The sequence below is a fragment of the Neolamprologus brichardi genome, chromosome 14 (genome assembly GCF_056152115.1).
Source record: "Neolamprologus brichardi isolate AB-2024 chromosome 14, ASM5615211v1, whole genome shotgun sequence".
Lineage (NCBI taxonomy): Eukaryota > Metazoa > Chordata > Actinopteri > Cichliformes > Cichlidae > Neolamprologus > Neolamprologus brichardi.
Genome location: NC_142117.1, coordinates 21,474,292 through 21,496,412, shown reverse-complemented (window position 1 = coordinate 21,496,412; position 22,121 = coordinate 21,474,292). Strand labels below are relative to the sequence as shown.

The window sequence follows — 22,121 nt, the reverse complement described above, 5'->3', positions numbered from 1 at the left end:
TACCTGTGGAGAAGACTCGCAAACTGTCTCCCCTACATCTGCCATCAAAGTGCAAACATTTTTGTTTAACGTCTGCCACCCTTTAACACGTGTTAGCGCGCACAGGCATCTCGCACACGCGCCGACTGTGTTCTGGCAACAGATGCAGCTTTTATCAACATCTCACCCTGCGACACGTTTCCTTCTAAAGCAGCTGCTGCACTCCACAGCTACAACTCCCTCACAGCGGCACGCCCGGCGCCTGCGTCCCAAAAATAAATTGCGTTTATTTCGTCTCCCTTTTCAAGATCATTGTCATTTATTAAGGTAACTAAATAATGATTTAGCGCATTATGTTGTATGTGATGTATAAACTGTCTTCAGTCTTCAGTCTCGCTGCGTTTTCTGTAAGACTGTGTGTGCACTCTTAAAACACTTTGCGCTAAACAAAACATCTCGTTGAGAGAAACAAAAGGAAAGTGAGGGCAGAGGTTGCAGCTCTAACAACCAGTGATCTGACCGCCCCCTTTGTCAGTGAGACGTGTTAGGTTCTGAAGATACTTAGCTGAATGACCTTAAAAACGATTGAAAATCTCTTTGAGAGAAGTTATTTTTGTAAATAGAGAGGAAGATTAAATCATGGCTTGTTCCCACCCTCTTCTAGTTCAGCATGCAGTAATTACAACTCCCAAGACAAAGGCACCGTGACCCCCTGAGTGGCACCAGCTAACCTTTTTTCTAATCAGCACAAGCCTTTGAAGACAGGAAATAGGCTGCAGATATCAACCATGTGTCAGACAGAGTAGAGATGGCAATGAGGCACAGTGAGCTGCCTACCCCGCCTATCTCAATTCTCAGTTCTGCTCGCTTTCAACTTCTCTCTTTGGTTGTCTTTGGCTCTATACTTTGGAGTCTCCTTTCATTCATAACCTCTAAGGTGAGTTTTTTCCCTCTTAGATGTGTGCTAGGCGTGTTACATCAAAACATGCTACTTTTGTTGGGGGGGGGCTTTCACTTTTTTATGCAAACTCGGGGACAATAAATGAATCACAGAAAAAAAATAGGTTTTTTTTGTTATTTTAAACAGTCAAACAGTTTCCAAGATGAAAAATGATATAAATTAATTAAACTTACTAAAAGACAATCCCGTGTTTCTATCTGTGGTTTACCTGCACCTACTTTGCCCATATAAATAAATATTAAGGGGTGAAATATGTAGTTTTCCTACATATTTCCTGTATCTGTGAGTAATTTTTCCAGTTCAGGGATCAAATCCTGTTTCTGTGACATTTATTCCACAGAGAGTCGTATTAATGCCGCTCTGGTGCGAACCATGATAACAAGTGAACCTTTTAGGCACTCTATCCCTGTAATATTGGTGGCCACCAATATTAGTTTATTTTAGTTTATTTAAATTTAAATTAGTTATGCAATTTAAATTAGTTTATTTTCCCCAAACCCGGGTTTGGTGAAAATAAACTAATTTTAACATTGCGCTTCTTATTCCCTTTGGCTGTATGAGTGGGTGCGGGGTTTGGTGGGGAGGTTCTTGTTCTGTGTCAGTGAGCTAAGAGATGACTGCAAAGGAAATTAAATGAGAAGAAGGAGAATGAGGGAAGATGAGAGGTAGATAGAAGAGACCAAGGGGAGTCTGAAATGAGAGAGGAGGAGGAGAGCGGAGTGTGCTTCTTGGATGATATGAAAGAGTGTGGAGCGGGAAAGCGAGGAGGTAACCACACTGGAATTATACATTAGCAACAGGCAGGAGACGGTCCAGGACATGACTCGGCTGTATTGATTGCACTCTCTCATGTGACCCTCATTCATTCAACAGAAAATGCAGGAAATGGCACTATGCCTGGATTTGTGTGTGTGTTGGTCGAGGATTGTGTTCAGCAGCACCATCAGCTGAAACTCATTCGAGTTTGGCTCCTACTGCACCAGCTCCACCCTTCTTTGTCAGCTTACACAGTCATTTGGTCGGTTGGCAGCCTGCTGTCAGTTACTCGTTCACATGTGCCAGCCTCATTAATCACCCAAGCCAGTGACAGCCTAATAGAGCGTGGCCAATCCATGAATATTTTCCAGTAATGGCTGAGGAGGCAGTAGTGGAGGTGAAGCTGTGCCCAAAGGCATGGTGCACACCAGCACGAACATTAATTTAGCTAGCCCTCGCTAACAGTGGCAGTGGTGCTGTGAGACTGTAATACACAAAGTGTTGTTGAGTCTTCAGACCTGCCAGGAGGCCCCACAGGTTGTTCATTTCTTGTAGTTTTGGCTTTAACAGGAAGAAATAACACATGAAAACTGCATGCACAGAATTCGCCGGTGTGCTGCACTGCTCTTTTATTTGTGCAGTGATTGGTTCAGCAGTAAGCGGAAAATGGAACATCAAATAAACTCTGAAACGTATCTGTAGCTGCAGTGCAGGTACAGAAATTTTAGGTTCAGTCGTATAGTTGTCCACTAATGCTTGCAAAAGCCTATTTTCCTTCTTTGATAGGCTCAGCTGGAGAGCAAGGTTAGGCCTTAGGCTTATTATTCTTTCTCTGCTAATAATTGTATGCCGATGCCATCTTGTGAATTGCAATTTTCCATTTCTTTCAGGTTCCAGGGATGACTACTATCTCTCTCCATGTTTCACACGCAATGGCATTACTATTACTAACCTGTAATCAGCGTTAGTCGGGTGGAAGAGATATCTAAATGACCTGTCAACAGGAATGTGTATGAAGGTGTGAGAATGATGGGAACGCAGTAATGCAGAGGAGGGTCTCGGGGAGGAAAGGCTCTCTGATGACTTTGATCATAGTAATTATGTCGTGGCTACTTATGTTTCTGATGCAAAAGGCAGCAATGTCAGTAGACAGCGTAAAGGTGGTGGTGCAAGTTGTCATGGTTTCTTTTGTTGCACTTTGTAATTGAAAAATCTTCTCATTGAATAGATGAAGGCAGTAGGATTTAAAGTGTCTTGGTGCTTTATGAAATAATGTTGACTCAGAATAATGAGTTTTTAGATTTGTGGAGAGTGAGTTTGTATCCACAGGTGTAAATGTGCAGAATTTATATTTACTAAATAAAAGTTCAAAGTTGGGTTGTCTGTCTGTCTAATTAAAAAATGGTAAAATGCTTTTATGCAGATTTCTCACTCGGGGCTCTGTGATTGGTCTGTTTAAAGCAGTGGATGACAGAAGCTTACTCCCACTCCTTGTCCGACACTCCCACTTATCAACAAAACAGTGTTATTTTTTTAACTCATTTTTATTTTTTTAATTTTTGCTTGAGGCTTTACGTTATTTTTAGTCATCAAAATCTGTGCTAATGAACTGCAGCTTTGGGAGTTTTTAGACATTTTAAATTAGGAAACATTATGAATAGCTAAATTAAGCGATTAGGACTGTATGCTACGTAGTTCAGCTTCTGTACAATTACCCAACTGAGTCCATGCATGAATATCACAGGTAACTGTCCAGAGAGCTCAGAGGGAGTAAGCTGGAATCATGTTTTTCCTCCTGCACGCTCTACCTGGACACAGATTATCCAAAACCAAGATCTGTAAGGTTTTTGCTTAATACACCACCACAGTGGATTTTACATCAAATCAAGATGTGGCTGAAGGGCAGACTTTCAGTTTTAATTCAGGAGGTTTAACAAAAGTACTGCATTAACTATTCATGACTTACAGCTATTTTTACACAAAGTCCTCATTTTCACAAGTTGAAAAGTAAATTGACTCCTGAAAGACAATTTTATTACAAACTAACCTCAAAAAGCATCTGGAATTGATTCAAAATGTTAAATTTTCAGGTTGATCATTGATCACTGGATCTGTCAATATGACATTTAAAAAAGATGTTCTTGTGCAAGAAAACCAAGCAGTTATTGGGTTGAAAAAAATATTTTAAAATAAACTTAACAAAGAAAACATTAAGATCGGCCAAATTAATAATCATATACATTTTTAACAAGAAGCTCAGCAACACCAAAAGGTCTGAAAGACCACAGAAGACAGCTGAAGTGAATGATGACAGAATTATTTCCATGATTAAGGGACAATCTTTTATAACATCCACCCAAGCGGGTAGGCATTTCATTATTAAGATCTACAGTCAATAGTTGTGTATATGAATGGAAACAGAGGATTTACAACAAGTTTAAACCACTGGTTACACTCAAGAACAAAAAGGCCAGACTTTGCCGGAAAAATTGTTTGCTGGAAAAATTGTTTAGATAAATACACCCGAGACGAACTAGAACGATAGGAAAGGAAAAGTTTGGAGAAGGAGAGAATCAGTTCAAATCATATCACATTATCTGTCAAACATGTTGTAGATAATATTATGGCGTGGGCATGCGGCAAAACCAGAAAGAACTTCACAGTGAAAATTGATAATGATCCAGAGCAGGCCGCAAAAGAAACCCAAGAGTTTCTCAAGGCAACAAAATTGGATATTCTTCAATCACCAAGTCAGTCACCTGATCTCAGCCTATCAGAGCACGCATCAGTAACTGAACGTGGCTATAGTAAAGCCTGGCAAAGCATCTCAAGGAAGGACGTGCTGCATTTTGTGATGTCCATGGGTTCTAGACTCAAGGAAGCCACTGAAAAAAAAACTGTCCATATGTTAAAACTAATTTTAGTTTTCTTACATTTTTTAAATGTTGGACTATGTATAAAAACAAAAATGGCGAAAAGTTGTTGCAGCAATTTTTATTGAACTCCTTGAATGAAGTCTTTAATGACATCTTGATTGTGGTGCATACAGAGGCAAAAAAAAAAACATAATCAGAAGTCACCCAAAATATTGATCCACAGGAAACCCCTTAAATGGAGAGTCATCTACATTCCTCACTTCAAGGATACTGTGTGGCAGTATCTCTTTGCAAACAGGATGAAGGTCTCTGGCACAACTTCACCTGCTTCCAGGGTGCATGGAGAAGAACAAGGGTCTAAAGATGTGGAAGCTCCAACAACACTTTAACAGGGTCACAGGCCAAAACCCACTGGTCAATAATAAAGCTGCTCTTCATACAAGTGTTACTGGAGCTTTGACCTCCTTAGTATCTATTAGCTAATCAGAAGCTAGAGTCCACAGATGCTACAGTCACTGAATAAGACTTTAAATCACTGATTAGCTCATTAATCCATTCATCTGTCTTCAACATTTTCATGGATTTCTTTCTTTTCTTTTCTTTGTTTTTTTTTTTTTTTTAACAAAGAAATACAAATATTTTTCATGATTTTTTTCTATCAATGAAACACTGTCACACAGTAATATAACATTCATACTGAGAAACCAACAAATTAACCTTTCTGTAGAATTGCATGTCCCCCATTTCATATTAGCAATCTCTTTCAATGCAGTTTGCAGAGAGAACAGTGGATTAACGTCTGTACAAATGGCTCTGCTTTCCTGGTTATTTGTTTTAATGAAAAAGAGAATATGCTCTGACCCGCTGTATGCAGTGTTTTAACACATCACCTTGTCCGCGACACCTTAAATTGATGGTCCCAGTGATGGCAAAGTCATAAAACTAGGTCTTACTTATTGCTCAAGGCTAAATGAGTCACCATAATGTACAGCTGTCATAAAGGTTTTTGAGTCTATGTTAAAAAGCTTTATCTGAGACATTGAAATTTTCATTACGTATTATTCTGTTATGTTTTATTGTTTTATATTGTATGGGAGTTATATAGAGAGAGTGCTCTTGCAGTCATCCTGGGCCGACAATATCTGGAAGGTAAATGAGTGATTGCTATAGCTGAATGTCAGCCCTCACCTTTATCTGTGTCTGAGTGAGAGTCACGGCAACGTGTCCTCCATGCCAATGAGGAAGTTTGGTCTCACTAACACACAACACACAACACACAAACAGAAGTGTGCTCTTGTAAACTTTCAGGATGTAATGCCTTCTCTTGATTCAAACCCTGCTTATCTGAGCCAAGGACAAGTCTTCTCTTTATCCGGATGTTAGAATTCTTAAACAGTAGCTTTAAGACCTGGTTTGATGGGCTTGGTTGTGTGTGCTGTGTCTGGCCTGTAAATACACCTTTTTTCACTGTGACATTCATAGTGGCAGTTCTACCTTGGCGCTTTGAGAACCAGCCTCTTTTTTTGACTGGTTTGAGAGCTGAGGGTTCATTATGTAGGAGTAATTGGGGTTATTTCATAGGTTAAAAAAACTGTGGGCTGCATCTGCAAATCATCTGTTAATGTCTCGCAGTTTCCACTCCTTTAATAATAGTAGTAAAAAATAATAATAATTATTATTATTATATCCTTTATTTCTATGCCATCTTTCTAAACCAGAGTAACAAGCTACTGAGAAGAGAAGAAATGATGCCAATAGACAAAGCATTAAGAATACATTGTAAAATGTTTGTACATGTAGTTTTAAATGGGAAGAGAGAGTTTGTTCCACAGCATTGGGGTCCAAAACAGTGAAAGCACATCCCTCCTTCTTCTAAGCCAAGACTGTGGAACAGCAACTGATCCGAGTGATCTGTGAGTGGAATAAGATGTCAAGAGTTCTGATATATAAAGTGGAGCCATGCAGTGTAGTGATTTAAGAGTTGTCAATAACACCTTAAATTGGGTTGTTTAGTGAATGTGTCCCCCTGTGCAGACTGCCGATCAGTAGCCTTGCTAATGTAGGCTACTGAATCATCATTTAGGTGTGCAATAAATTGAAATAATCTAATCATGTGGAAGTGAGTGCTAATAAGGTGTTCTGTTATGTTATTGAGGAGTATGCATCTGACCATGGCTGTGTTTCTAAACTGTCCAGTCTGTGATTTCCCAAACGAAACTATGAAACTAGCAGCCATCGGTATAAACGGGATGGGAGAAGGAGCAGCTAATGTAAACTAATGAGAATAGGTCAAAGGACTGCATAGATCAGGCCTAGCATTATGACCACTGACAGGTGAAGTGAATAACAGTCATTATCTCTTCATCATGGCACCTGTTAGTGGGTGGGATACATCAGGAAGCAAGTTAACGTTTCATCCTCAAAGTTGATGTGTTAGAAGCAGGAAAAAAGGATGAGTTTGACAAGTGCTAGATCTCCAAAACTGCAGCTGTTGTGGGGTGTTTCTGGTCTCTAATGGTCAGTATCTATCAAAAGTGGTCCAAGGTATGAAGAGTGGTAAACTAGCGACAGGTTCATGGACGGCCAAGGCTCATTAACGTATGTGGGGGGTGACCGTGTGGTTTGATTCAACATACGAGCTAATGTAGCCCAAATTGACAAAAAGGCTCATCTTGGTTCTAATGAAAAGGTGTTGGACTAGACAGTGCATCAAAGTTTGGGGCTGCATAGCCGCAGAAAAGTCAGGGTGCCCGTGTTGACCCCTGTCCACTGTCGAACATGCTAACAATAGTCACGTGAGCATCAGAACTGGACCACAGAGCGATGGAAGAAGCTGGTCTCGCCTGGTGAATCACGTTTTTACACACTGGTTTACCTTGGGAACACCTGTCACAGAGATGTGCTATGAAAAGAAGGCAAGTAGATTTAACTTTAGCAAGCAAGCTAAAGAATCTGTTGCTAACATCTTGGTGCCAGATGTGACAGTATTTAGGTGCAGTGATTATTTCATGTTGTTCCAGTGTCAGATTTCTTGGATGAGCAAGTATATTTTACTGGAAATGCATAAAATAGTTTCTAGATTGGACACCAACCTTTAGCAAACCTGTGGTTGCAAGTCTTTGAGATTTTATTGCAGGTAATTGGACAACATTTTGGAAAAGTTACAATGTCTGTTAGCTTCAGAAAAAAAGGCATGTTGTGGTTGAACATTTGAACACTTAATACGAGGAAGCAGCAATAGGAAAGATTCTTCCATTAGAATGTTGAGGTGAATTTGAGGCCATTATAAGCACTAACGATGTATAAGCGCACATTTTATTTCCTCAAAGGAAAAACGTCTGTGTAACTCACAACAGAAAGTAAATGAATTGTATGTCTATTGCTGACATGAGTCCCTGCTTAAAATAAACTGTAGTAGGATTTATGAAGTGTATAACCAATTCTGTGGGTTCAAACTGTGTTGTGAGTAAGAGAAGATAAGTCAAAAAACTATAAGTGCACACACCGAGTCTTCAGGAAGAGGAGAGGATAATTTACAGAATACACACACACACACACACACACACACACACACACACACTTATAGTCTCACAGAACTTTTCTGTACAGGGATCTATCCAAGTCTAACTACACAGGAGCAAAATTTTCATTCAGCTGCATGTTTTTCATTTGATTGAAACTGGTTCACCAGAACAAACACTGAGGGAACAACATGGTTGTGTAAAGCAGCCAAGTAAAAAGAAAAAGACTCTGATTCCCTTCAAATCTTCTTCAGCCAAAACACTAAGGAGAACAGTCTCCTGTGTGTCACTGTATTTGTGTTTAGCAAGCAACGTCTAGTTCACTGTAGCGTCTAATGTCATGAACTCATCATGAAATCATACTGAAAGCCTTGTGAGATACGTGAGAGGCTGCAGGAGGGAGACAAAGAGTGCACTTAAGCTAAACCTGCTTTCAAACTCATCAAAGATATTCTGCGTGGTACCACGCAGGAAGCTGATCTGGCTTGCAGCAGCCGAGGGTGATGTCTTACGAGTGCACACATGCAGGTCACCAGGTGCAGGAACCCAAGCACGCTGGCTGATATAGCGCCATAAAAACAGGCGGACGTCGAAAGCTCAGCGCATGATAACGATGCCTGGAACAGTTCTGCAGCTTGTGTTAATGTGCAGAATGTGCAGGAGAAGCTGGAGGAATGAGCTTGATAACCTAAAATTGCAGCACCAAAGCTGCCTAAATGTGACAGGAACTGCTTAGCTGTTGCCTTTGAAATAAATCATATTAAATATCTGCTAAAAGTCTGAATTGCGAATTTACTATTACTCTATACTTAACACTGCAGGTGGAGGCTATGCTAATGCAAGTCATTTCCTACAAAGTCATATGCTTCCTTTCAAACTCTTCTCATGACATGTTACATAAATATGATGAGCTCTACCAAGATATGAATGGAGCACCAGTGTAACTTTAATGTCAGTGTCTTTGGTTTTCTTGGGTTGTCTTGGGTGCACAGACTGTGGTTGCCCATAGCAGGTACAGCAGAGCAACATAGAAAGGCCTTGGTGAAATCAGGTATAATCAGAGAGTGTGTCATTAATAAATGTTTTCTTAGCCAGTAATGTGGCTGATGTCACTGCAATGAAACAGCTGTGCCAGTCAAAGGAAAATGTAATGATAACAGCCCAACAAACTAGAGATGGCATGATATCACTTTTTTATGTCAGATACCGATATCATAAATCTTCATACTCATAAATGTTCACACTCAAGTTTAAAAAAACTAAACTAAACTAAAGCTATTCTGTTATACCTGTATGCAAAAAATACACTGCACCCAAAATATTTCATAGTTCATCAGAACTGATCAATCTAATAAACTTAAACCTACACCATCCTCCCTATTCTGGTATTTTAAAGAGTACTTAGCAGAAATATTAAACAACCTAACTAATAGGGTTTGCCAACTCCCAGCAAAAAGAAAAAAAATAGGGAACCAACCCCTGCCCTCCGCCTCATAATGCTTAATTGACGTAATCAACTTTAATTTAATGCATGTGTTTAAAAAAAGTGCACAGCAATTAGTTATTTTTCTACAACAATTAAATAGATTCAACATCTTCCCTCAACAGAATTGCAGACTGCACAGATGGTATTTTCCCAAAGGAAAAAGTACTATAGCTTACTAAGTTATCAATTTGACTTAATAGTTCCTATATACAATAATGGACATCTATACATTTTACATCAGATGAAAAGATTCAGATAATTATTTATTAAAAGATAGACATGACAATTAGAAAGAAAAGTATGTCTTTGTGCCCCCCTTTTCCTGTTAATGCCCTATCGGCCCCCCTGGCAAAACTTTGCTAGATCCGCCCCTGCACAGTTACCAGCCGTCAGCTACGTAGAAAAGGATCCTGGTGTAGAAAGTAATATTAAATAAATTCTAACAACAGATTATCAAGTTTAAACGCTGTTGTTTATCTGCTGGTTTCCTCTTTCTGGGGCAAAGTGGGCAATAAATAAACAAGAGAGACGGACTTGTGACAGAAAAGCTGATCAGCTGATCATTAATCAGTTTCATGATTGAAGGAGCAGCAGGAGAGGGAGGGGGAGAGAAGAGGCAGTCGCTCCATATATCAGTTATTAAGCTTAAAGTGAGAATGCTTTACAAACATTCAAAGATGAACTTACACACTTGCTTTACTTCTCTGGGATACATTTCTCTGAGATTAAATGCTGGTTTGGTAGCGAGGCTCCAAATGCTCAACCAGACCTCCCACAGGTCTTGCACGCCACAGCCGCTCTATCACGTGACCCATACTCCTCCAACGTGCTATGGTTATGAGCTGAGTTACACCATGTCGCAAGTTTTGTGAGGTGCTTTTGTGATATTTAATGGATCGGATTACATTTTTTATTTCTTTCCGATATCCGATCCAATAATTTAGGCCAGTATTGGACCGATATCGATACGTAATATCGGATCGGTCCATCTTTACAACAAACCTTACAGTCTGCATTCAGAGTCAGACGGTGTGTGTGTCTTTTAACGACTGAAAATGTGACAATCAAAAATGATAAAGCCATTCATCTACCAGCATTGCTCCAATACTATTTCAGTTTGAAGTTTACTATATAAGACACACTGTGACATTATATCACAACAGGTTGCCTTTGCAGGAGTTTTTTAAGTGTGATTTTTATAGCAGCCTGGCATCATTTTCAGGTGATTTAATGAAGGTCTATGCTGGGATGGCTATGTGTAATGCTGCTGAAATCTGGTGTGGCGCTAGTCAAAATTTAGATACGGTAGATTTATGCACGTCCTGCTGGCGTGACATTGCTGCGGAGATTCAATAAACTGAAGGATAAGCTTGCTTTGCTGTACAAAGCATCTGTGGAGTTTTAGAATCACTCATATTAATATAGATGTGGACAGATTTATTGACAATGACGCTTCAACTGCAGTACACATTAATTTTTAATGTCAAATTAAAGGGATACACTGGCAGGGGAATGATTCGTTAAAATACCTTCTTTGTATTTCGGGCACAGTTTGTTCTTTGTTCATCAACCTCTGAAGTACCAGCGGTGTGGCATTGCTCAAAAAAGCAGATGTGATTTTAAACATGGTTCATCAACATTTCTACAACTCACTTTGCTTTGCTGCTTCATCCACCTGTGAATATTCCACCTGTTTGTGTCTCTCTTCACACCTGTGCACTCTGTGCCTGCTACCAAAATACCTCACAGATGCTTTAAGTAAACATCAGTGTCACGAAAATACCAAACTGTGCCACCACAAAACAAGCCCTTCGGATTTACTGAGGCTGTATTTATCCTCATCTTACTGAACTCCAAGTTTCCCAAGACAACTATATGGAAAATTAGCCCATATCCTCTCTGGGTCTGCTAATATATGGATGCAAAGTGACTCGTAAAATACTGCCGGGAGTGTTTTGATTAAGTCGGCTATGCTTTAATTAGGGCAAATCCCACTCACCCAACTGGAGTCAAATGGTCTATTACCAAGGGATAGAGTATGAGAGAAGTTCATTGCTTTCAGTTTGATAGCTACCTGATAGCCGCCGTTAAAGATGATCGGTGTACTTGATCTGAACGAAAATAATACTCGTTTGAGTAAAGTCCTGAGAAGAATTAAGTACAAACTTCCAGGAATTAAGGAGGTAAGTAGCAGCCGTGGGCTGCCATTCAAATGCAATTGATTAATTGATCATCAGCCAGTGTGAGCACCTCTATAAAAGCTGAAGTTGCCAGACCATAAAATGTTAAGAAAAACTGCAAAAAATCCAAGAGCTACATCTCAGACTCTGCATGCCTCGAATATTAAAATTCACATTGTACAATTAGAAAAAGAACATGACTTGTTTAGAAGACAGGGCATTTTCTGTCTCAAATGTTACAAAGACAAGTTGCTTCTGGTCAAATCCCAAGACTTCTAGAATAATGTGTATTTGACAGACGAGACCAATGGGGTCCTAATGCACATCGGCAACCAAGTGTCGAGCACAGTAGCAGAGGGGTGACGACTTGGAATTGTTTTGCAGCCACAGTACAAATCCCGTTCAGTCTTCCCGTTACTTTGATTCACTTAACCTAACATTAGCAATCAGGATAATCACTTGCACGGAGCTGATTATCAGCTTGCAAAGTTAAACCCATGATTTACACAAGGTTTGCACATTCACGTGAAGAGGGTGGTGATGGCAGCATTTCATCAATGGCAATTATGGATCAGTGTAGACTGACATTAGAGCAGCATATTTTACAAAGGAGGAAAAAGGGGAAAAAATGAATAGGTTAAAGACATAACACAGACTGAAAATAACATAGCTGCTTCAAACAAATCAGCGTGTGTGAGAAGAAAAGGACTGTACAGTAATTTAGTATTAAAAGTTTTGTGCGAATGTGTGTGTGTTTCAAACACTTCAATTAGTGAAACTAGAAAAGAGCTGCTACATTAATATCAACTGTGTAAGTTAGGAGACTTATCAATATCATAACTCTATCATTAAGAAATATATATACATATATTGAAAATGAGTATTTAATTAATATTAGACAGTTTTTGTTGTTACTTAGCAACCTTGGTTGTCTTTAATCCAATTTTGAAGATTTGAAATAAAGTACAAACAGAGGTCCTAATGTAGGATAATATATTACTGCTTATTTCATAAGAATAACATTTTTCCAACTGGAAAAATCAAAGTATCAAACAGCAAGATTTTAGATTGAAAGAGCTTCCTAATATTCATGCAAACACCCGGGAATGGTAATGCTTTTCTGGAGAACTGGAGGCTCAGTAGATGGTGATTTCATACCTGATGATCCCTGATCTGGAACCTGATTAGGGATCTGCTCTTTAGCAGGTTACGTTACCAGCATAACTTACCATGATGAGAGTTTTGTTTTTGTAGTACAGAAAACCCAGGGCCAGTCTGACATTACCTGGATATGAGAAAATACTGCTTCATAGTACAGGTCTCGGGCAGCTTGCAGTCATGCATCATGCAACAGCTAAAGCTTGGCCCAAACTGGGTCATGAAGGAGAATTATTTTGAGCGCAGCAGCAAATCTACAACAGAATGGGTGAAAGTGAAAAGAATCAAGGTGTTACAGTGACCCAGTCAAAGTCCTAACCTCAGCCCCACTGACATGCTGTGGCAGCCTTGCATAAAGACTAACCTCGTTTAAGGAAAAAATTCTCCACAACCATGAGCGAGACTGATAAAGTCACACAGAAAGTGTCTCCTTCAAATAATTGATGGTAAAGGTGGTTCTACAAACTACTGAATCAGGGAGTGTACTCAAGTTTTCACAGGACTCTGCAGTCCTGTGAAAACTTTTTTTTTCACACGACTGTATAAGGACACTGAATATTTCGGCTCATGCTGCATTGCAGGATCAAACTTTCTAAATGTTGTTGACTTTCCTTAACTTTTTGGCTATATATCCTAATTTTAAAAATGCATTTAAAGTACCATTTCCTTGGGAGATTCTTTCCTTCAATATGAGTAATTCTCTGTCTCTCATGTTTTTCTTTTCTTTCTTTCTTTCTTTTTTCCATGTGTGTCTTACCGGCAGGCTTATTAAACCTGGAGCAGCTCCTCAGGCAGTTCCTCATCTCCAAGGAGACTCTGTCTGTGCGCATGCTTGATGACAGCCAGGACCCGACCCCACTCCTAAAGGAGATTCGAGATGACAAGACTCCCACCATAATAGTCGATGCCAATGCCACAATGTCACATATCATTTTGGAGCGGGTTAGTATGGGACACACGATAGCCGTGATCTGTATGCACTGATAACGCTCTCTTTATTCCGTGCCTGCGGTCTGGGATTAATACCACTCCACATTCATATAAATCTCAAAAAGTGAAAGCGAGAGAAGAACGCCGGTGGCAACAATTGTTCAAGGATAACTGTTCAACTTTTTCCAGTATTTGGGGAAAGTTGGAAAAGTTTTAAGTCGTTTAGTGTTGAATTGCAAGATGGATGATAAGAATTTGTGTTTAAGTGAGCACAGGTTTTCAAAGACAGTTATGCTCAAAATCTAAGCCTAAATTAAAAAGGAAATGAACGGAAGCGATATTGCCAAACAAGCATGTCCTTTCAAATTACTGCACATGAAGGAGTGCATAAAATCCAGTCGTATCCCAATGACTGAGTGTCGAGAAGTGAGATTTCACCAAATGTTTTACAGGTTAATTTAAGAACAGACTTATAAGACAAAGACCTTTTCTCCACTTTTTGTACCTTACATACATTTCATTTAAAGTGTTTTTTCTTTAAGACAGTGTATCACATGAAGTGAATTTATTATCTACTGGTTCCTCCTCGTTTACATAAACAGAGAAAAAACGACTGACAACATCAGTGAGTGCAGTTTCTGTCAGAAGCATATCAGTGTGACCTTTGCATGGTTTCTTTGCTAATGGCACATACCAGTAATTAATGCTTTGGAACATTAATACGACCTTAGACGCATTCACTTTAATGTGCAGTGCTGTGAAAAAGTATTTTCCCCCTTTCTGATTTCTTTTTTTTCTTTTTTCTTTTTTGCATATTTGTCACAATTCGATGTTTCAGATGTTTTCAAATATTTTGCTTTTACATTTTGCAAAGATAACCTGAGTAAATGCAAAATCCTGTTTCTTAATGATGATTTCATTTATTAAGGCAAAAAGTCTGTCCAAACCTACATGGCCTTGTGTAAAAATGATTTTGCTCCCTTGACCTAATATTTAGCTGTGGCAGCAAGAACTGCAGTCAAGCATTTGTAATAAGTGGCGATGAGTCTTTGACATCATTGTGGAGGAATTTTGACCGGCCTGTGTAAGGTCACGCCGAACCATCTCAATCTGATTTAAGTCTGGATGTTGACTAGGCCACTCCAAAATGTTATTTAATTTTGTTTTATTTTATTTTATTTTATTTTAGCCATTCAAGTGGCATTTAGCTTCACAAACCCCTTCAGGCTTTCCTGGTGCAGAGCAGAATTCATGGTTCCATCAATTACAGCAATAACTGACCAACACATTACCTCCACCCTGTTTGAGTGTTGGTGTGATGTTCTTTTTATGACATGCTGTTAGTGTTAAGCCAGATGTAACAGGACGTTCCAAAAATGTTCAGCTTTTGTCTCATCAGTCCAGGATATCCACCAGATGGTGGATCCCCAAAACAAGCCTTTGTGTTCTTTTCAGTCAGCAGTTTGGTGGAGCTCTGCTACGGATGCTGTTTTCGCGCTTCTTATTGTTGAATCCCGAATTCTAATCTAATCTAATTGCATTTGGATGGTTTTGGTAGACCAGGCCTCCCCTGAAAGTTTTCTCCATTTGTGGATAATGGATCTTGCTGGGGTTCTCTGGAGTCCCAGATCCATAGAAATGGCATAGTTGCCATGACTGACAGATGTCAGTGACATTGTTTTGTGAATTGCATGTGTTGATTTTTGAGAACTTTTAGCCTACTTCATGTTCTCAGACAGGTTCTATTAAAGTGATTTCTTGATTTAGGAAGGGTAGTGGTAACCAGGGCTTGGTCATGGCCAGTGAAAGTCAAATCAACTAAAAATGTGGTTAATCACCGTTAATTCATGTCTGGGGAGGGCAATCACTTTTTCAACCTGGGCCTGGTTGGTTTGGTTATTTTTATCCCTTAATAAAAAAAAATCATAATTTAAAAACTGCATTTTGTATTTAATCTTGTAATTTTTGTCTAATTAGTTATATTTTGGCAAATATCGCAAAAGAAAGAAAAATCTGTTTTTACGGCAATATAATACTTCTACTCATACAGCTCCTGCTGTTTGGACATTTATGCTGTAAAAAGTAATAATGGGATCGGTGCAGGTTGGAGCTGAAGAAGCGAGGGTGTGTGGCAGCAGCATATGGTCTCTTAGTAATTAATACACACCTCATTATTTCTTGAAGACAATAGATGGATAGCTAGAGTGGAGGTGACAATGAGTGGGGGCAGAAGAGGGTTGGGAGAGGGATGGAGGAGAAGATGATTCTCTTGTTTTTTCATTATTTTAATTGTTCCCTGTTTTTATATATATTTATATATATATATATATATATATATATATATACACACACACACACACACACACACACACACACACACACACATATATGTCACAGTAGTTTTCAGTCTAAGTAAAGTTTTCAGGTTGTCTTTCAGTGGTCATCTAGTCACCATAGCAACCGTCGACCACAGAGCAGCAGGAGTCCACACTGGACTGTCTCTTTCTCTCTGTGTGTTCTCCATCTGTCTCTTCAGTTTGAATATGGAGTTGGTCTTTCTTCTCACCACTCTCTGTTCTCTCTGTGTTTTCTCTGCACCCAAATGCAGTGAAGATGATTTCACTTTATTTCTTCACACCACCCTCGCCATGTGGTCTTGTTCATCCATCTCCCTGGCTCTCGCATAGCCCGTCTTCTTTCTGCGTCACGCTGTCTGTCTCTGCCTGTCAAAAGACAGTCCTGTGGCAGGGTGGTAGAAAGTTGGCAATCAAACCTCATATGAAGTGTGCGGTTGCCAAACATATCAAAGCTCTGCACTGGAATATTCACGAGTCTCAGATAATCATAAGAGCGCCAAGCTTGTCTAAAGGGACAGGAATGGCCTATGTCATGCAAGACATTGCCCCTTATTAGTTTGTTTACATCTTACTTCAAACCGTCTTCAGGCAAAGGTCTCACTCTCTGAGGTTTTAGCATTCAGACGGGTTTAGGTCAGCATTTTGTGTTTAATCTCATTTAGTCAGGCCTCCCAGTTCTGTGCACTGTTTATTACAAGACTTTGTCCAGTATATATGGTGCAGTGCAAACTGTGCACTCTGACCAAAAGCTGTGGTTGAACAACCACAAGATCAAAAGTAAAAGAAAAACCCAAAACAAAACGCAAGAAGGCTTATTTCAAAAGTAGCAAAAGAGACCGAAGGGATTTTTCATCAGCCATTAGCTATGGCGGTGTTGTGCATCCTGAATAAAGTGTGGGTAGCAAACAAAGCGTTCTGGGTCATAATGTCATTTTCTGTTTGGTGCTATTAAAGGCAGAGGTCACCCACAGAAAAGAGGCAGTGGCTTGAAATATTCAGTTTTTTTATGTATTTTCTGCAAAGAGAAAACATTTCAGCCGCCTTGTACCATTAGCTACCCTTACCTGCCGTGTAACCCCAGGGCAGACCTTAACAAACAACCCCCCTGAAGCATGTAATTTACTGTGCATAGAGAAGCTCAGGGTACTTTTAGATTAATAGCGTGCTTAAGTTTGCAAAAGTACAAGCTGTACAAAAACATCTTGAGCAGTCATTTGGAGTTTAATAATAAAAAGGCTTTTTTTGCTGTAATAATTAGCACCTTTCATGTTTTTAGTATTTTATTATTTACTGTAGTTTGAACACCTGATACTCACACACACACGGGTAAGATTTTGTTTGGCTCACAGGTAAATATCTGTTATTAAAGTCTTTTTGATGATGCACACTTAGAATAATTTCAGTGTGGAAACTATATGGATATTATTCTCATTTTCATTTGGATCAAACATCTGTTTCATCATAAGATAAAAGAGATAACTGATAACAAGTTTGATTTAATGTGACTTGTTCCTCTAAGAGAATCCAAACCACGGGAACATGAACTGTGGGACTTTTTAAAAACATTTTTTTTGTCAACGACTTGATATTTACAGGTTTATGGGTTTCAATTGGTTTTAATGATAATGTTCGTTGCGGCACTAAAATCTGTTCCTTCATGATTTTCTTTTATGATGGCTTTAATGAAATGAAACCATGAGAAGTTCACCCTGTCCTTCACAACTGCTCCTCACTCTGACTTGATTTAATCAAATTGTAAGACAGAGTGTCGAACGGCATACTAATGCTCCTCAGAAATTAACTGCTCTATTGAGAACCTTTGTCAGATAAGAATATGCCCGGTGTTATCGAGATGTGCAGTTGATCTGTCTGCTCACACCAGAGTTCGAGTTACACTGCATCACTGACCTCTCTACCCTGTTTTATCACTATCCCTGCTTTTTGCTTTGTTTTCCCACCTCTTTGTGTTTTTTTGACCTCAAACTTAATATCATTTTGTTCAATAACCAATCCTATGTGCCTTGCACTTTTCTTACATTCTCTTTAATCTTTCATCTGTCGCCCTTCCTGTCTTTTTTTTTTCTCTGCAGGCATCAGAGCTGGGAATGCTGTCAGTCTACTACACTTACATCTTCACCTCTCTGGTAAGAAGACGGAAAATGGCGTGGGCGTAACATGTTGATTTCGAGCGCTGTATTAAAATAGTACTTTAATTGATGCTCCTGCCTTGAATGAGTGATTGAGTGGATAGAGCTCTGACAGAGAAATTGTAGAGCTTCATTTAATCAGGGCTTTACAGGCAGTTTCTTTTCTGCTTGTTTAATGTGACTGCAAATTGGAGACCGAGTACAGTTGCTATTCTGGCCTCACTCACTGGGTGAAGTGCACTTCTGGACCAAACAAATAAATATTACTAATTATTATAAGTCATACTGCTGCAACTGCTGGTGTTGTTTGTGCTGCCATTTGTCTTGTAATTATAATTGTAGAAAGCCAGACGGGACCTGTTGAATGAATGAGGAAGTCATCATCATTAGAGTCTTTCTTTGTTTTTTTTTCTGATCAGTCTTGCTGTGATTCATCCATCCTTCCCTCCATTTGGCATTTTCGGGGGGCAAAATCTGGGGTCTCTCTCTCGACAAGTCATCGATCTATCACATTGGTTGTCTTGCTGCTTTTAAAGCTGAACTTACCTTTTTCCACATGGATTTAATCCCATTGCATTACATACTGTGAAGTGCACAGTTGCTTACTTTGATTATTGTGTTGCTTCATTACTAGGTGTTGTATACTGTTTACAGTGACACTGCCTTTAAAAGAGGTGACAGCAGCAAACAGAGAAAGAGCTGAGGAGGCAGCTAAAGTAAAGGCTTCCTCACAAAGATGCTTTCGAAGCAGTAACAGGCCAACAGCTGAATCATTATCACTGAAATGTCTAAGAGGCATTTCTTGAATATTTAATGTCCACTGGGCATGCTTAAAAACAAGCTTTTGCATGTTTTGTTACATGTGCTAAAAATGAAAAGGAAGTAATGGCGTTTGGTCACATAAAGGTTAAAGGATCCGTGAAAGTTATAGGACGATTGTAACGAAAGCGGCTTGGAGAAAAATTGATGCTACAGTAAACTTAGAAGATAGCTGCTCCCTAATAGAAATTAATGAGGTTCAAAACACTTTGCTCTAATAGTGCTGTAGAGATTATTCATATCAAGCTGATTTATGACTCATTAGGAGTGGGCTGCTGCCATCTTCATGTTTTCCTCCACAGTCTTTGACATAGTCACTTCTCTCCTTTCTCTTCTCTCTTTGTTCAGCCTGCTTGTTTTGTCTCTTGCCTCCACACCTCAATAAGATCATTGTCATCTGTTTCTTCCTTTGTTGCGATCCACTTGCAGACTAGCAGGTCTGCTGAAGAGCGGAACAAAGCACAGATTCATGGCAGATACAAGATGATGACCACAACCACCCTCTTACTACCATTACCACCATTTTCTTTAAAAAAAAAAAAAAAAAGAAAGAAAGAAAAGAAAAAGAAAAGAAGAAGAAGCAGCTATTGCTTAGTGGCAGCATTGTTAATAGTTTCAGTTAGCATCATTAAAATGGTCAGCACCGTGCCCCTGGTGTCATAAAACGGGGCGTGTGGAAAATAGAGAGTGCAGGACTCAGCAGACACAACATAACTTAAAATCATTGCTTTTATCGTGCAGGCAAAAGAGTAACCGAAGCAGAATATTAACAAACTAACTAACCAGAGTACCATAAGCTATACACACCACGATGGAGGATGTGACACAATACAGAGAGAGGAGATTGGGGTAGAGTGGAAACGCCTGGGAACGCATCTGAATAGAATCTACCTGAAATGAGACAGGAACCAGAACTGACACTTGACAGATGCGAGATGGGACTATCAAAATAAAACACTAAGTAACACCCAGGCTAAGACATGTGCATTTGACAAGATAGAGAACACAGACGGCCATGTAGACAGAATGCAGACAGAATAAAAAAGACGCAGGACATCACTGGGGAGACCAAAGGTAAACAAACAATGAAACGAGACAAGGACAGACTGGAAATGAAAGCAGAACTAAAAATAAAACAAGAAAAAGTAACACTAGAAAATAAAATACTCAAGAATTAGAACATAAACGATGTTATACCTTTAATGAAATAAATAACAAGTCCAGAAAAAATCTCGAAATACTGGGTCAAGGACCCAGGACCATGATACCTGTCAGGCTGAGATGTGATGCTGAAGCTGTAAGTGGAGAAAATAGAAGGACGTTTGTGTCCTTAGATGTTGTAATAAGTGATTCATAAGTGATTGTGCTCTTAATGGCCGTGCCGATTGCGCATTGTGTTCGTCACACACACACACACACACACACACACACACACACACACACACAAATAAAAACTACACAAAAGAGGACGAGAACAACTTCCATTATGTTCCATCGCACTTCATTTCATTGTGCCTGTTTTCCAATCTCACTGTGATAGTACATTTCTAAAATAGCAATAATACGCTCAATGCTTGTGTTTTTTTCTTGTACTTTTTGAAGTATGCTGCCATTTCACAAAGCCGACCTGTGAGGACGTGGCAATGAAAAGGTTTATTTACACATCACGGTCAAAGTCGTTCCATTTAAGTCCAACAGTATTAATTATTTATGTTTATAGTCTCAGATCACAGCAGCAGGCTCTCGTAGCCTAAATACTATGAACAACTTTTTCATTCTGCCTTCTTATTTTAAATAGTTTTGTCACCAGCATGTTTTATCACACATATCTAGTCTCCAATAAATAATAAAATGTAATATTGGGTTAATAGTCTGATACTAAAAAATGAAAACAAAATTATAAGGAAAAGACCCAAAACATCTCTGTAGCTTAGACACACTGACCTGCAAGATAAGTTGGATAGATGCACAATTGTTCATATTATTATTATTATTATTATTATATTCATTCATCCACTTCATTAGGTACACCTTTCTACTACCCAGTCTCACCCCATTTGTCCTTTAAAAGTGCATTAATTCTTTAGGGGTAGATGCAGCAAGGTGCTGGAATTCACTCAATGCAGGTGTACCTAACAAAGTGGCTGGTGAGTAAATTTTCATATATTTCAATAGGAGACTTATAAAAGAATAGACTGAGAAAATAGGTCGTACTTTTTTCACTGATATTTGAGGAAAGGTGCATCAGTGTTATCCATCTTAATTCCTGGCTTGTTTCACTCTGGATTCTTTAAGTCTGCAGAATCTGCCGAACACATCCTTGATCCTTTCATGGCAATCACAATATCGGCAAGGCCTTGTGGTTTCTGTGAGTTTCCCCTCACTGTCAGCTAAGTAAATACATTAAGTCCACATCGACGAAGCAAGAATGTGACTGGTTTCACCAGGAAGAACATCTCAAAAAAGTCTCACGGCAATAAAATCGCTACTTTAACAACTTTCTGGTTAAATTCAGAGTAAAACACAATGCAGAGAAGTGTATCCAGGCATGTAATTGACACTGTATTTCAGATCCTTTGATTTTATTCCAAAAGACAGTCATATGATCATTTGGCTAGATTGTCCATCCCTAGTTGGCACATGAAACCCCAAAGGGAGCTGTAGATGATAAGTGCTTTTCATTTATAACTTGTTTAATTTATTAAAAGTGAAATAACTTCTAAATATGTATTTTGGTGATAGCTCTTGAACCACAGGCACACGTGAAGCAAGACAGATGATAAAGATAATTGTGGTAGAGTCAGTAATATCTGGTATGTATGTACAGGTGGTATGTTCATGTTCATGGGTGTGAGAATGCACAGCGTATATGTGTGTACTCTCCTAATTATCTAAAAATAATATCCAAACATCATCTGGACCACTTTTTGTTAACCCTCAGCCGTAAAAAG

The 22,121-nt window shown here is 39.1% G+C and overlaps 1 protein-coding gene across 2 annotated transcripts in view; it reads left to right on the top strand.

Moving 5' to 3' along the window:
• grik4 (glutamate receptor, ionotropic, kainate 4) overlaps positions 1–22,121 on the top strand; it is a 339,306-nt gene that overhangs the window by 235,307 nt on the left and 81,878 nt on the right. For both annotated transcript variants that reach the window (XM_035909771.2, XM_006795461.3), the window contains exons 7-8: positions 13,681–13,859; positions 18,295–18,348. In XM_035909771.2, coding sequence (XP_035765664.1) covers positions 13,681–13,859; positions 18,295–18,348 — 233 coding nt within the window. The remainder of the gene's footprint in view (positions 1–13,680; positions 13,860–18,294; positions 18,349–22,121) is intronic.